This window comes from Pyxicephalus adspersus, chromosome 1 (assembly GCF_032062135.1).
Source record: "Pyxicephalus adspersus chromosome 1, UCB_Pads_2.0, whole genome shotgun sequence".
Taxonomy (NCBI): Eukaryota; Metazoa; Chordata; class Amphibia; order Anura; family Pyxicephalidae; genus Pyxicephalus; species Pyxicephalus adspersus.
The window spans coordinates 147666042-147682986 of record NC_092858.1 but is presented as its reverse complement, the minus strand read 5'-3'; the positions used below and the strand labels follow the sequence as shown (position 1 = coordinate 147682986).

The 16945-nt window shown below is 36.0% G+C and overlaps 1 protein-coding gene across 18 annotated transcripts in view; it reads left to right on the top strand.

Annotated features, from left to right (window-relative positions):
* The window catches only part of MYO18A (myosin XVIIIA), a 200433-nt gene that overhangs the window by 111573 nt on the left and 71915 nt on the right, over window positions 1-16945 (top strand). For all 18 annotated transcript variants that reach the window (XM_072430591.1, XM_072430583.1, XM_072430600.1 and 15 more), the window contains 3 exons: window positions 88-274; window positions 1509-1746; window positions 3858-3967. In XM_072430591.1, the coding sequence (XP_072286692.1) occupies window positions 88-274; window positions 1509-1746; window positions 3858-3967 (535 nt within the window). The remainder of the gene's footprint in view (window positions 1-87; window positions 275-1508; window positions 1747-3857; window positions 3968-16945) is intronic.

The window sequence follows — 16945 nt, the reverse complement described above, 5'->3', positions numbered from 1 at the left end:
CTCTTATCACTGTCTTCTTGCTGTTGTGCCTTCAGTCATGTTTTAATGTTATGCATTACTAACAGTATGCCTTTTACTTCCCTTCAGGAAAATAATTAGCAGCTTATTTGCTGGTAGAACAGGCACAGCGACAGTCTTGTCGGGTTCAGTGGCTGGTCTAGAAGGAGGATCCCAGCTGGCCCTGCGGAGAGCCACCAGCATGAGAAAGACATTCACTACAGGCATGGCAGCTGTCAAAAAGAAGTCTCTATGTATCCAAATTAAACTTCAAGTGGTGAGTGAAAGTAAACTTGAGAACATCTTTCTACTAAACTTTTATTATACTGAACTTACTGATGGCTATAAGAGGCTCATACACTGGCATCTATCCTCTTGTTATCTTTTTTTTCTGGGAAAAGCAGTGTCAAAAAATCGTCTTCAATGCATTTCTTCTAATTTTTTTAATAGCATATTATTATTATTATTAATATTATCATTAAGAATAATAATAAACAGTATTTATAAAGCATCAACATATTATGCAGCACTGTATATTAAATAGCGGTAGAAAATAACAGACGGGTATAAACGATGAAATAGGAGATTGAAAGAACCCTGCCCAGAAAATCTTACTATTTATTTTACAGATTTTTACCTTAAAACTTGAATTCCAGGCACATAAAAAAGACACAAATGGTCTCCGATGTCAGGTTCTCAAAGGACACTTTTTTCAGCTTTTTTTTTTTTTTAACTATTTGGAACATAACATTATTAAGCCAATAAATGTATTTTATTGAGATGTATATTCACAAGTTTCACCAGTTAGCCTGTTGCAGTCCTTTATACCACAGCTATCTAAGGGCAAGGCAGGCCCAGGAGCCAATCAGGTGAGCTGCATAACATAACAATGTGCTGGCAAGAAACATTCTGATAGGAGAAGAGAGCAAGCTAAGTAGAGAGATGACCTATTGGTCTTCTGCTTCCTATTCATTTTTTTTCAGTCAGCAGGCTGGAATTGGAGAGAGGACAATACTGTATTTATTTTACATACTGTATGTGTAATAAGAAAAGTATGTTATTCACTTTGGTGTGTTAGCAGACAGAGCTGTGTAAATCTCAGAACTGAATGGACAGAAATACAAAACAGCTCCCACCTATTTATTTAAATCTCTGTACTAGATTTTGAGTTTTGTGGCCTAGGTACACGTTGTAAATGTTAAATGTTATTATTTCTTAAGGATAGTAATGTCCTTCCTCCAATACCAGCCTGCTGGCTGAACAATGAACAGCAAGCAAAAGACTGATAGGCCATCACTTACTCATGCTTGCAGCTAAGAATTGCAACAAAGTTTGAGTCTCAATAAATCGATAAAAAAGTCCTGTTTTTACCTCTCTGGAATTGTGTTTTCTGTGTAAAATCATCTATGATACCTTTATTCTATTTATATGTATTTTTAATGATAATTATTAAATATTATTAATTGCTAATATTATAATAATTATTAAACTACTTTGTTGTATTTCTGCAGGATGCTCTTGTTGACACTATTAAGAGGTCGAAAATCCACTTTGTCTACTGCTTTGTGCCCAAAGTAGAAGCTTTTAACAGCGACACTCGACTGGTCTCGGCTGCCCGAGTTGGTTCCAGTGAGTCTGACCTTTCTGGGGAGCGATGTGACGCTGAGCTTATGCAGGTGGATGTCCCACTTTTGAGGGCTCAGCTTCGGGGTTCGCGGCTCCTGGATGCTCTACACATGTACAGACAAGGTAAGTGCAGTAAACACACATACAAGTATAAGAACATAAAAGTTTTTTTTATTCTTGGCCTAAAATGGTTATCTGTTCTTGTTTAAAATGTAGCTCTAGATTTATCAGTCATCAGACTATCAAATATCAATATTTTCAATTTGTCATAACTTTGGGGGGTAAAGTTTCCCTTTCTTGGGTCAATTCCTCTCCTCCTAAATCTACAATATAGGATTGATTTGTTTGAATCTTGCCCCTATTAGTGAAAAGTTGCCTGAAGAGTAAATACAGTGACAGCAGATGTACTGAGAACAAAGGAAGTTTAAGGCCACGTACACACGTAAGACTTTTGTCGTTGCAAAGGATCTTTCACAATCTTTTCCAACGACAAAAGACTCGAAGATTCATGAACGAGTGCTGTACATACACCCCTGTTCTGCTTTATAGAGAGGGGAGGGAGGGGAATGAGCGACTGGCACCCTGCTGGGCTCTCTCTCCTTTGCTTTTATTACGGTCAATTTGTTGTTCGTGGATTCACCGGGATGGATCCATGAACGACGTCAGACAAGGGCTGTACACATGTCAGATTCTCGTCCCATAATAGCCCTAAAGCGATAATCGCACGAGAATCATCTGGCGTGTGTACGTAGCCTAAGAAAACAATAATTTATATTTTTACTTGTTCGTAATGCAGAGATTAGCACTGCTTTGTATTAGAGACTTACATGCACAACTGTAAGTATTGCGTAGGCCTTCTTAATATTAGTGTCTTTGTCTTTGACTTCTAAAATAGGTATATTTTTTTTTATAAAGAATATTTTATATATTAACCTTGAAGTTTAACCTTAGCATGACAGTTGCCTTAACTAATACTGCCATAACAAAAAAGCTGTATTTTCCTTTACCTTTAGTTGTAAAGATGCTATTAGAAAGAAGCAGTTCTATTGGGACAGCTTGAACTGGTCAATTATGTTGGGGGCATGCAAAGCATTCCATCTATGTTATAGGAATGAATGTCAGTGCACAGTTTTGGTCACGTACACGTGTGAATGTATAAAGTAGCCAGTCTCCCTTTGTGTAAAAATATAGGCAAATAACCAAACATGTTGAGTGAGAATCTTTACTTTGTCTGGTAGTAATATTAGTTCATCATCCAGTGAGCAGGTTAATGCTAAATCGACAATGGAAAATGTAAAGCTGAACCATTACATAGATACCACCATCCTGGCTGTGCACATTGGCGGAGATGACAATACTTGAATGTCTGTTGTATATTTAGTTGTTTGGCAAACATTCAAGCTTTGAATCATCTGCATGTTAATGTTTTGCTAATTATGGTAAAGGAAAAAAAAACTTAATAATTTAACACCCTACAAAAAAAAAAAATCAATTCACATTGCAGCAGGGGAATCAATATGAGTCCCTGTTTGAGTTGAATGTGGCACCAGTCGATAGAGAAGACTGGGGAGACAGAAAAGAAGTGACCGGTTCTCGCTAGTCAATTGAAGTGGAATTCACAAACAATTGCTAACAGAAGCTGCTTTTCCAATAACCAGCCCAGTGCTTGATTTAATTACACATACACAATCACATTCAGTGCCTCAATCTCACGTATAATCGAATTCCAGTTTGTTTTCACTGTGTGTTTATAGACACTAAACAGTTACCCAAACATGACCCTGACCGCGTCCCGGTTTGTTACATTATCGTTCTCAAGCCTTGGCATAGGTTAAAATGTATTACAGCAGACTTGCACAGGAACTTACTTTTAAAATGCACTTGAGGGAAAAACACTTTCCAGAAAAGTATTCCCCTACTGAGGAAAAAAAAAAACAAAAAAAAAACTAAACTACGGTAAATAAAAACTTCTCACGTCCAAAAAATTCTGTAAACTTTAAAAACTCTATGTGTCTCTGTATCGTGTTCAGAGTAGTTGCACATAATCCAGTGAACTATACCTGGGATGAACCAGTAATAAGTGTATGCCATGATACACCCAAAGTGCACAAATGTGCAGCATAGTAAACCCTTTTTTCTATTAGGTATCCCCATGATGTCATTTTCATACATAGAACAGCAGTTATAAAAGTTGGCACTGAGCTGCTCTAAACAATTTTTTTTCCTTTGTGCAGGTTACCCAGATCACATGGCATTCTGTGAGTTCAGACGCAAGTTTGATGTCTTGGTTCCTCAACTAACTAAAAAGCATGGCCGCAATTATATTGTGACAGATGAGAAAAGGGTAAGTTAGCACAAACATGTATCCTATTTGTGGTTCTGCGTGCTGCTGTATGAATTTTGTTGTAGAACCATTTCAGAATGTCATATTTACAATTTTAACAGTTCAGTATCATAAGCATAAAAAAACATTTTGATAGATATATAACAGTAGGAGGCTTACAAAGCTAGGCAACTGTAGTGCAAGTAAATCCAGGTGCGAGTTGTTTGTTCAGGGATTTGAGCTTTATATTAAAACTCCTGGTCTTCTGTGCCTGAAAACCAGTTGAGACTATTGCAATTCATCATTGCATTTTACAATATTTGTTACTTGAGTCATATGCACGTTTAAGAGGTACTTTTGCAAAACAATACTGATAACTGTATGCAGTTAATGCATGTTGTTATAGTATTTGGTGTGTTTTTTTCATGTACCATAAATAATGATTTTTGTCACATTTGCATGGCAACCAATTTGTTTAGCAAAAGTGATGGTGAAAGAGTTTGTACGAACTTATAACCACAGTTTAGGAGGATTAAAATTTGCTGCATCATCTCGAATCATCAGTCCATATATTTTCACTCCATGTGGACATGCCATAGGCAAAAGAGGAGAAGAGTAGAATAAAAAAAATGAAAATATTACACCCTAAATATAAAAACATTTTGAATTCAAAAGTGAAGGCAAAACACACACAGCAATTAATCTTATACTAGTTGTCTCCTTACAGGTGAAATAATATGCATCTGTTTTTTCCCCACCCTTTGAACCTAGATTGACCTTTCTTCTGACTTTTTCTCTAATGAAAAGAACATGGTCATTGAAATTTTCAAGCAGCACTTCCATTGCTCATATAGGACTGTTATTACTTGCAAAATAAGTCCTACACTAGCCAACTTGGCACGCTGACCACCACTTTTTTCTAGGTGGTGGATATCAGCACTGTTGTGTTTTTTTTTTTTTATTACAATATTTATTATGACATGGATTAACTTTGTGCTGTTTAGTGACATCTCTTCAAATCAGTGATTTTCAGTGTGTGGCAGGTAATGCTCTGAGAGTACACACATTTTTGCCTCTGGTATTGCTGGCTCCAGGCCCAATGTTTCTGAATCGAAATTCTATAGTAAATTATATGGATGTCCCATTCTACTTTCATGTCTTTCTCTGTAACTCGTGTGGTGACAATTGAATTTCACAGCAGTGGTACTTCACAGTGCTGACTATGAATACAGAGGGCTTGCCAAGAGAGAATTTAGCATGAGGCTGGGCCAAAACTTGTTGTGTGTTGGATCCAGAGTAAACATCGCTTTCATTACTTTGCAGTGATATGTGGAATGTTGCACTGATCCTGCAAGTTGTGAAGTTCATAAGCTTATTATCCGCTACCTCTGTGTTCATATTACTTTTATTCTTTGTTGTAGAACTTTTGAGGTTAGGTTTTATTTTTTTTATTTTACATTGCTAAGAATTAATTAAGGCTTTCTATTTATTTACTCTGATACTTGTTAAATGGTATAAAGCCATCCATTTCATATCAAGTCGTTATGGTAAGTAAGTTCATAAGAAAGGTTTTGTACATACAGTCACCAATGCTTTAAATACATTTGCAGCATTTGCATATTAGTGTTTTCTTAAGGTAAACTTATTGGGATTAATTTTTATTTTTTTTTTGAGCCATGGAGGCTTATTATCACACATGGCTGTTACCATAACTTTTAGCTTATGGTGGCTTTGTACAACACCCTGCCGTTCCCTTAATCCAGTCATGATCTGTCTGCATTGCATAAGGAAGCAGCAAGCCCTGTTAATGATGTCACTGCATTTAACTTTCCGCTTTATTAAAAAGCATTTTGTAAAAAAGTTTTAATTATTTCATTCTTTAGCAATTTCATGAGAGTAGGATGGAAGAACAAAAAAAAAGCAAAATGTTAGCACATTATACTTCAGTTTTAACCTCTTTTGGTATTTTGAATAGAAAGTACTGGTATGCTCATTGTTCAGCTACAGTAGTAGCCTTTTTATTTTTAGCTGTAATATGTAATTGGTTTTATAGCCATCACTTATGTTCTACCTACTGAATGTTACAGCTTAGTCTAGTATTACAATAATTATAACATTTATTGGGAAAACTGCATTAACTGAACTTTACAAGTTATATTTATATGTGTACAGCACATAAATTATCAGTAAATCCATGAATTAGCGTAACTTTTTGAATTAATATTAGTAAAACATGTATATGAATCCAAGTTTATGCAGGTTTCACTTTGTACCACATATTTAATCAGTAAATTGAAGCACAGAGGAGATCCTAGTGCAGCTTTTGCAGTGCTAGCAAATAGATTGGATTGCTTGTTTCTTGATCTCCCTATAACCTCAAAAAGCAGATATTCTACAGATACATGCTAAATGTTATTGTGCATATGTTGGTTGGTAAGTGATAAGTCATCCTGTAACTTGGGATTGTACAATAAATAACATTTTCCTCTGTTTTAGACATGTATAGATTGTGACTTTAATTCCCTTAGGGCTGTATACAGGTGTTCTTGTCAAATGCAGCCTTTGTCATTTGAATACAGCACTTCTCATACGCATGCTTTTGAATGCAGAATGCAGTGTTTGGCAAGAAAAGGCAGTTTGACCTGCTTTGCCTGCAAATGTTCGTCCATTGGACATGCTAAATCTTGAATGTAAATGGGCATCTGCTGACCTGCATATTAAAAGCAGGACAACAATGTTCAGTTACATAAGTAACAGATATTCTTAAAAATTTAGTAACATTTGCTTACTAAAGAATACATGCACCTTAAAGTGAAAATTACATTGTAGCAGAGACCACTTAAGTGTTTATTATCATACAGAAGTGTTGCTAGCTTTGTTTGTGCATTACATGTATATACTAGGGGTTGGCATATATTAAAATCAAGGGTGGCTCTTTGCAATGTTTTTAAACTCATTTTTAAGTAAGCAGAGTTTATTGTGAATTTATTCTGAGTGTATAGATAAGCTAAAATGTGCAAATAGTATTCCTGTTCCATCATTACAAATTATAATTATTAATAAATTGTATTTATATATCCCCAAAACATTGTACTATAGTGCTATACAAAGTCCATACTCCTGTCACTAACTGTCCCTCAAAGGGGCTCACAATCTAATGTCCTTACCATAGTCATATGCCATTGCACAATCTAAGGGCATTTTTTTTAAGGAAAGCCAATTTAACTAACTGCATGTTTTTTGAATGTGGGTGGAAACTGGAGTACAAGGAGAGCCACACAAACACAGGGAGAATATACAAACCCCTTGCAGGTTGAGACCTGGCTAAGATTTGAACCTGGCGCTGAAAAGGCAAGTGTGCCCTCCTACTGAGTCCATCATGCTATTGGTCAGTCTGCATAATTGCTGGAAAACTGACACCTAGATGGCCTGGATGGCCTGGATATCCTTCCAACTGCTCTAAACAGTATACAGCTAAATTGTTGTGTTTTCCTTCAAATCCTTGATCATTTCACCTTTTTGCAAAAATCAAGGTGTTATCTATGTCACCGATTCATCCAAAAAAGGGATATTTTAGTGAAGAGAAGAGTTTAAAAAACATGACTCTACTATTCCCCAAACATTCTGTGATGAAGGAACTTCTAGATCCATGTATTTTCAAGGCGTTGATTGAATTTCCAACAGGAAAAGTTTGGTGAATATTTGATTAATTTCTTTGTAAACAGACACCTTGAGTTGGGTTGACTTCTTGTACGTTGAGTTGAGTTGGGTTGACTTCTTAAAATGCGACGCAAACATGGAATGAAATTCAATAGCAAAAGTTTGTTTGGAAAAAATGTGTATATACTAATTAGGGCAACTGCTTATGTGTTGCTAGATACTTCCGTACTTTTCATGTTGTCTGCCTTTATCAGAGGCTTTAGAAAAGACGGTGGTGTTAGTCTAATGAAAAAGGGAAAAGACAATTTCATAGTTTACCAATCAAAGGTTTCTGTACTGGTTGAGTCACTGGGGGTAAAGCAACGCTGTATTTTTAATGCATGATTTACTCAACTTGTGATTTGAAATGCATCACTGGAAACAGATGCTGTAATTCATGTTTGTAACATAAATAGTACATGCGGTAGAGATCAGCCACTGAGCAGTTCTATTTGTGTGTTTTGTTTTATAATTTACAATATTCTTGATCATGTTTAAAATATTGAGTGGTGTATGATGCAGCGCTGCATTCTTATCACCAATGGTGTTCAACAAGGAGCCAAGAACAGAAGAAAATGTAAGAAATGTTATATACACAGAAATAAGTAAAGGCGGATAGAAAATCAAGTCAAAAATAGACATGCATGCACAGAAACTTAAATACTGATCTATTGTGTCTGCAGATAACCCCTGAATTTCACCAGAAATAGGTTTGCAAGAATTTGGACATCTACTGAGTTGCAGGGAAACATTTTGGCAGGGATCACATAAGATTTTGGCATGTATGAATTTAAATGCTATATATTTTAGGAAGAAGTAAGATTTCCCATTTTTTCCAAATACATAAAGAACCCTTGCATGCCAACTGAGACATAGAAGGTGAAATGGTTGATAAATGCTTCTCAAAAAAGTTTGCTTAATATGCCAACCTAACCATAGATGCAGGGGCCACTGTAGAAGAACGTTGCATTGTCACCAAATTATTTTTTGCCTGTGCTGTGTATTAATTATGTGGTAAAAGCAGGTTAGGCAATCGGAACAGGGATATGAAGGCAAAGTTACACATTAGAAACCAATTCTCTATTTTTCAGGAGGCATTCAAGGAAAAAGTACATTTTAGAGTAATGCTTAGCCACATTTTTTCTACATGTTTCCACCATACATAACACATTGTTGTCTTTTTGAGCAAAGATGTTACATTAATGTATTACATTAAAATTTCCCATAGCCTTATATAGATAACATCTATGTTACAATGTGGTAGTTGTTTATCAACTAAAAGCATAGGCCAGGATTGCCCTTCGAAATAATCACAACCCTTACTAGCTTTAATCATCCACTGAATGGTTTATTATTGTGTAGAATCCACCCTGAAACCCGTGGTTAACCACTATCTTCAATAAAGAGCCAATAATAACATTTTTACAGGTAATAAGATGAGCTGTGCCCCATGCTGCTGTCTCAGCTGGCAGAACAATGCATTCAGAAGATCAGCAATATAGAAATGCTAAATGTAGCAGCACTCAACATCTTGTATAATTGCACAACCCATGAAATTGTCACCTGAGCATCTCTACAGCTCAATGCCATTTATTGTGTTATGGAAAAACGTCGCTGTTTAGCATTAAATGTCACCCCGAGACTCCACAAACTGACAGCGTGTTTGCTAGAGCCGACTCCTCATGTAATATGCACCACCTGTGCGTGCCTGATCGCCGTTGGGAATTCAATCCGGGGTTTAGCTTGTTTGTTTAACAAAGCCAACAGTAATAGAAAAATACGAATAAAGCACAGGGACAGCTATGATGTGTCGGTCCATGTGCTGCCATGACTGCTAATTCTATTCTACAAAGCCAAGGATACATTAAAGGGCTGCTAGGAGGAGAATATCTTCATAGCAAACATGGCCTACACAAAATTGTGCACTAAGACCATTCCTAGGAATGTGGGGCCTGTGTTACCCTTAGCAACCCCTCAACAAGCTTTTAAACTTTTATGCTATTGGCTGCAAATAAACTTTTTGTTTTAGATTTAGATGTCAAAACATCTTATCTTTGATATTATGTTAAAAAAATTATTTGGCAGAAATCATCTTTGTTTAATACATGTGCACCCTCTGCTTCCATCTTAGTACCGTTGTACAGTGTTGTGTCTTGCAAACAAATTACTAAGGAAAAAATTCTACCACAGAATTGGTTTATCTGGGAAAAAAGACTTTACAGGCTCTAATGAAACACTCTGGATGCTCCTGTTAACAAAATCACCTCACAATAGCAGTTTTGTCTGGTTCTAAGCAGAAGGATTTGCATACCCTTTCCAAAATCTGGGCATGTGAAAAGTACTTTTTTTATTTCAAAGTTCGTGTTGCTTCATTTAGGAACACATTCTATTATAAAAATTGTATGTTAAGTACATTTTATAGGAGAGTAAAGCATGTCTTTTATGACTTTAAACAGCAATCGTCCCTTGATTACTTAACTTAGAGGGAACAATGATTTACACAAATAGGCCCCTTCCCTAATGTGTACTGTGGGTCTAAATGAAAAAAAATGCTTTTAGTATTGAGGGACCTGCTATTAAAAGTGTTTGATAAAAAGATTTACTATGCTAATATAATGTGTTTGCCACTTAACCACTTTGCAGAAAGCCACATCGACTTTCCATTGCCTAACTGTTTAGCATACTGAAAGCAGTTTGATAGCCAACTAACTAGACTTGCATTGCGATTAGCCTAATCTACAGATATGTTACATCTTATTTAAGTATTGATGACAGATGCGGCAGAATGCGGCCAAATTCAGTTCATAAGAGACTTTCTAGAATTGTATTTTTACATTTGGTAACTGTGAAAGTTAAATTTATCTTATTAGGGAAGAGCATAGTGTATCTCACATTAAAAGAACTCCATTCTGCATAATGAGCCCTCTGCATTTTCAGAAAATTAACTACCTTTATTTGCAGAGGGAAAAATATTTACTCTTTATAGAGTGCCCAGGCTTGTGACAGCTGGGAACACAATGTGCTGACCTGAAGTTTGGAAGCTTGTCTGTAGCCTTTTCTTTTTTTTTGCCTCTTCAAATTGTATAGAGAATTGTCTTGTAAGGGTGAAATGCATCCGGTATTCTCTCTGCAGCTCCTAGGAGAGTAACAATGTTTCCTCATTAATAATAATTGTCAGTCTGTAACATTATGCATTATTAAAATTTGCAGTTTAATTATTTAACAAAACTTGTCCATATATAATATGTACATGTGATTTTATATTCTCTAGTTTTATAGGCAATAGCTCTTCAATGTGTCACCTATTATAAACACTCCCAGTGTTCTCAGTTTTCCTGTATGAAATCCACCCATGTGGATAATAGTCTGGAACCAACAAGGCAAAACCTGACTGCTATGAGCAACAATGGACACTGGGCTTGCATATCAAAATGCCTAATGAAAACTGGATTGTGTTGCTCTGCTTATTTAATTCATCAGGTATCCATAGACATAAGACATGCAGCAAGGAAGAGTCTTCTTCCACTGAACACCAAGAGCAGCTCCTCTGTCTAACAAATAGACAGAATTGCGTGTATTTGTTTTTCATGTTGGCATTCATTTGAGGGGGATTTACTCCTGTTTTTGGTTTTAATGTCTCAAAAATTATATATTTTTTCAATGCATCTGAAAATAAAATGCTTACAGAACACTGAACCAGGAGTCAGCAGTGTAATCTACCTTCAATAAAAGTAACCGTTTTCCCTAAATGCTGCCAATTCATTGCACCAGCTCTGTGCATTGTACAAGTTACATCGGACTATCTACTTGTGTGTGCAAAGATTATTTCAGACTATGTTATCCAGATAAATAATTATAGTTAGAGCTAATTCTTAAATTTTAATCATTCTAGGACAATGTATTGGGGGTATTTGCGGATATCAAATTGTTAATTGAACAGAGAGATTAGGGAAGACATTTTTAAAAATGGTTTTTATGTTATATGTTTGTGACTGCCTAAAAACCTATAAAAGCTAACTAAAAACTCAATCTTAAGCACAAGTTCCCCAGTTGAGAGTTGCTGACTAAAGGTTTTCACTTACCTGATGAAAAGGTAAACGCTTTACAAATGAATTGGTTTTGTATTTTTACTGTGATATTGAGCGCTGGTTTTGTATATCCTTACATGGAGTTAGGGGGACTTAGGGACCCTTCAAAAATTTGGTGTGAAAACAGGTGGTTGCGTGTTCTCACACGAGTAGCAAACGTCACTGCAGGTAACCAGATTCGCACATTGTGCAAATCTTTAAACAACAACCCCATGGCCAAAAGCTATGTGTCACTTTTAGAAACCACTCTGCTATCTGCAGGGGCTAAAGCCACCTGCAAAAAATGCAATGTTTTCCCAAATGACTGTAAAAGCAATCAGCCTTTGCCTTCCAGTGTATGGGTAGATCATTCATAAAAATCTTTTCTGCCTAACTAGTCAGAGTTCCTCTGATGGGGAGATTTCCTTTCATTCCTGTCCTATTGTCACTGAAACAGGAAAATATTAGACTTTGTCTGCTCTTCCTTTATTCTTTCTTATTTGCCTTCACTTCTGTCATAGTGACAGTGCTGCCACCAAAAAAATAAAGGAAAGTCTCGAGGTCACAAACAGCATCAAATATCAGAGTTTCTAACCTATTCCCACTCTGTCCATTTTTTTCTTGTTTTTTGGCTGGAGTTGCACCCAAAGTAACAACTTTACGTAAGTAATAATCACAATTTACTTATCCATGTGACAGATCAGTACACTTTATTTTGGTTAATGTGAAGCTCTTGGCTCCTCAGAGTTCTGCTGTGTAAAAGTTTATATTCTAAGGTTAACTTTATGCTCATAAAAATCTTTGATCATCAGGCCTTTCTATATAGTAACATAATCCACGAACACCATGAATTTGAGGAAGGCTGCTATATGTTAAAGCACAGCTGATCCCTTAATACTCTAGAGGACTTGCAGTTGTTTTGTGCCATCCTGCAGAGAACAATCCTTTTACTCTTAATAAAATTACGGTCCCTACTGGCAGAAGATTAGAAATACTAAACGGCTTATTTGCATGAGTCATCATTAATTTACAAAGTAATCCCAGTGCTCCAGTTCACAAAAGCAGAATATTTTTTTTCTATTTACTAATACAATAAATTCATCGTTTCCTCTTCAATTAACTTCTTGAACTTGAAGCAATGCTATGCAAAGAGATTGCAAAGAACGTATTGTGATATAAGTATTTGGCACTAGAAACTTTACTGCAAGAAGTGTAGTTTGTTGAAGATTATAGCCAAGTTATCTGCTGCTCTCACACAAGCCGATGATTGCAATAATAAGGAATATTGTATAATAAAAAGCTGCGAAAATTACAGTAATTGTGCTTTCTAAGCTGAGGTTAATGTGTATGTGAAGATAAAACTTTTATGAGTTATTTTTGGATAATTTGACCCTCAGCCACCTTTTGGGATTATTTGGGGGTTTTCTGTTCTTCTGAACAAATAGGTGTTTGCTGCCTGTGTGTTAACTGTGTCAGATTCTAGAATGCAGTTTTGTCCCCTTTGTACTGTCTTACTGCCTGAAAGATATACTACACAGACTGGGTATTTCATATTTGCTTTCTTTATTCTGCAAAAGTAGAAAAAGTTTAGGAAACACTGCATTATAGGGACAACAGAACTTGGTATTGGTATAATTACATCAAGCTAAAAGAGTAAAAAATTAAAAAGACTAAAAAAATTTCCCTGTAGCTGAATGCAAGGAAAACTGCTAAATTTACAGTTAAAACATATTCTATATACATGAACCGGGTTTCATGTTAAACTTTTGTAATTCTATTGTTATTCTTTGGAAGTGCTGTTGGACCACATCCCCAAATCTCTCTCCTCCAGTGCAGTTAGGGACACCAACCTAAAGCTCACAGAATATGGAAGTAGAAGCAACTCATAATGCCATACCTCTGCTCTCCCAAGCTGTGAGCATATTAAAAGTATTAGACTTAAATCCCAGTGATTGGTTTAGAATGGTGGCTTTTCTTTCTTGGTCCCTGTACTGTGGATTGCATGAAGCAGAAATAAAGATAGATCCAACTAATTATGCCTAATGAGATTAAGAGGCGTTGGTGGCCTATCTGAAGTTCAGCTTTCATGAATACTTTCTAACCCATTAGGGGAATTTGTATGAAGGACTAAGCTGTCCATAAACTGAAGGCAGTTTTAATAGTTACTACATGTAAATATAATATGCCTCCAACAGTGGTAATATACAGTCTTTGCAACTAGAATATTGAGAGGGTTAACCGCTGTAAACGCTGATGTCAGCTTATCCCTCCTACTCTCCCTAAAGGACCATCACACTTTACTTTATCTTCTGTTGCCCGGCACATAATTTGTGCACTGGCAGCTGGAGATAAAATGCTAAAATGCTAGAGGATCACAAAAAGTTAGTAAAAACTTGCAGTATAATCCTTTTTCATAAACAAACTGCTTTAATGTGCGCCATCGTAATTTAACTTTTAATATGTATCGTAGGAGCAGCTAGTGAGACACAAAAGCATTATAGATGTTATACTTCCTTGTGATGTCCCCATAAACCTTTTTACTATATGGAAAACAAAAGTTATTAACTTGTACATGTTGCCTTGTACTGTATGAATCTTTTTATGATGGCTACTTTACATAGTGGAACATATCTTTCTTTTTTATTTTACTATGGGCAGTAATATTATATCTAGGGTTTTAAAAACAAATATATTGTGTAAGTAGAGCTAATCAAATGCACATTTTAATCCAAGTGTTTTCTGTAAAATAAAACATATTTTGCATTATACTAATGCGTAGGCAGTTAAAATGTAGGGTCAGGACTGGAAGAGGAATTCTCGGGAATAGTAATAATGCGTAAGCCTTTCTAGGAAAGATTTGCAAAATTTCCTATGCCAGAAATCCCATCACTTACTGAAGTTGTAACATTTGTTAGATCCATTGAAGACAAATTTGGCTGGCTTTTCATAATTCTTTTTGCCTTGATTTAGCTTCCTTTCAATGTCTGTGAAATGCAGCCTGTCTCTTAGAGCAGTGTTTGTTAACAATTTTAACATAGGAACCCGTGAAATAACTTTCAGATCTTCAGGGAACCCCTGCTAAAATTATTATCCACAGCTCAAGGTATTTTGATGATGACCGGGAGTAAGAATGCCTCTTACATTCATTGCCATTGGGAAGAATGCCACCCTTACAGATATCCGAAAAGCTCATTGGTGTCACTTAAAATGACCTGAGAGGCACAAATTGCCACTGTTAAAGGAACCACAGCAGTTTTGTCTTTGTCTCTATCAAAAGATTCACTCTGTAGTTGTCCTGATCATGTTCAAAATTTCCACTAGAGCAGAAACAGCGATTAAGTTTTCCAAAGGTCTTCCACCTGGTTCAGTGACTATTGTCCAACAGTGGATTTCACAAAAGCAATGTTAACTTACTTCCTATCCATTGTAAGGAACACAAATTGAAGAGAAATCTCCCTAATGAGACACAGATGGCAAAAAACAAAAAAAAACAAAAAACGAATATCAACCCTACCCTACGCTGTCCACATAAAAAAAAAAAACAATCACTTTGTATTTTTCATATATATTGTAGGCGTCTATGGCACGGTGAGTCTTCACCCTGCATACAGTGACCAATCTGCCACCATTATTTTGTGTTCGCCATTAAGAGCAGCTCAGTTGTTTGTATCAAGCAGGAAGCTTACCCCATGTGAATCATCTTTAATTTGGGTTTTTTCCAAGTAGATCAACTTGTTTGATATTTGATACCTTGACGGTCCACCGTCAAGACCAGAATTGATGCATAATTAATCCTTCATAATTGATAATTATATTTTCACTCAATTAATGACCACAAGAATATGTGCACATGCCTAAAAATGTGAATGAATCAAAATCCTAAAAACCTGCAAAAGTTCAATGCTCTTTCAGTTCCACCCTCGAAATTCATCAATTTCAAATATCAAATTCAAAACTGGAGAATGGATTGGTTAGCTTTAGCTGGCACATTTCAAAGCAATACATAATCACGAGGCTTTGAACAATGTGTGGAAGCCATTGTGCAAGCCGTGTACACTTATTACACATTTTTCTTTTGATAGAATAGAATGTAAAGTGCATTTAGGCAAGTACATTCTATAACGTTGATGCTCTATTCTTTGCATCATTTGTCTTCCCATTGTGGCTTTTTTTTTTTTTTTAACTCATCCACAAGACAGGGACATGAGTGTGGCAGTCCTAACATGTTTTGTCTTTTTCTTTTCATACTTCGTATTTTTTGTCATGTTCTGCTGTTTGCATGTATTTCTGTGTTTTTAAATTCTGCAGAACCCACAAAGTCAACACACACAGGTTTGTCGCTATATTGGTAATTCAGACAATTTCTGGTCTCCTTTATAGTAGCAGTGTTCATTGTTCGGTTGTCTCATAAAATGCCATGTAGTCTTGCCGCGTGTCGGGTCTATTCATTCTCGCTTGGCTGGCAGCTCTGTCTTTATTATCCTGACATTTAGACAATGTCTAGGAATGAGCTTTTGGAGTTATTTAATGTATGCAATGTTATTACCACCTGTGCAGTTAAGTATCTGAGATTAAGCCTTCAGATTCTTCTCGAAAATAGACAAAATTGATGACTCTAGCAGTTTCTGTACATTTTAGGTATTAAAATGTTCTGCAGTATTTTTATATTGGCTCCATTGTCCAGTATCCGGTTTGGCTAAAACCGCAAGGTAAATGTGGATCAAAAAGCAGTTGGTTGACAGTGCCATGGTAATTCAACTAGTAGACAAAGTAGGTTTACTAATTCAAAATAAAATTTTAATTTAGTGTTTTTATTCTGTCAAAAAAAATCTTTCTCAAATTTGTAAATTTGAAATCTATAATGGTTTGTGATCATAAGAGTTTGAGAAAATTCGGAGGGAAAAAATTAAAAAACAATCTCCCTCATTTACTACTGCAATTTATGTATTTCAATCTGATTGATATGTTTCCATTCAATAAATGTATTACACTATTATCAGGGACCGCGCACCTTGGAGTAATTTTGATGCTGCCATTGCTGAGCTTTTCCTAAAAGTGCTGGTTTCCTGGCTGTCATGCTGATCTTTTGCTTTTAGTGTGTTCTAAGTCCTTGACCCTGCAATATTATATAACCATCAACATCAAAATTTTTTGTCTGCCCATATCTTGCTGGGTTGAGTAGCTGAAGAAGTGCTAAGCTCATTGGCTTGGAGGTCATCAGTATTAAACTGAA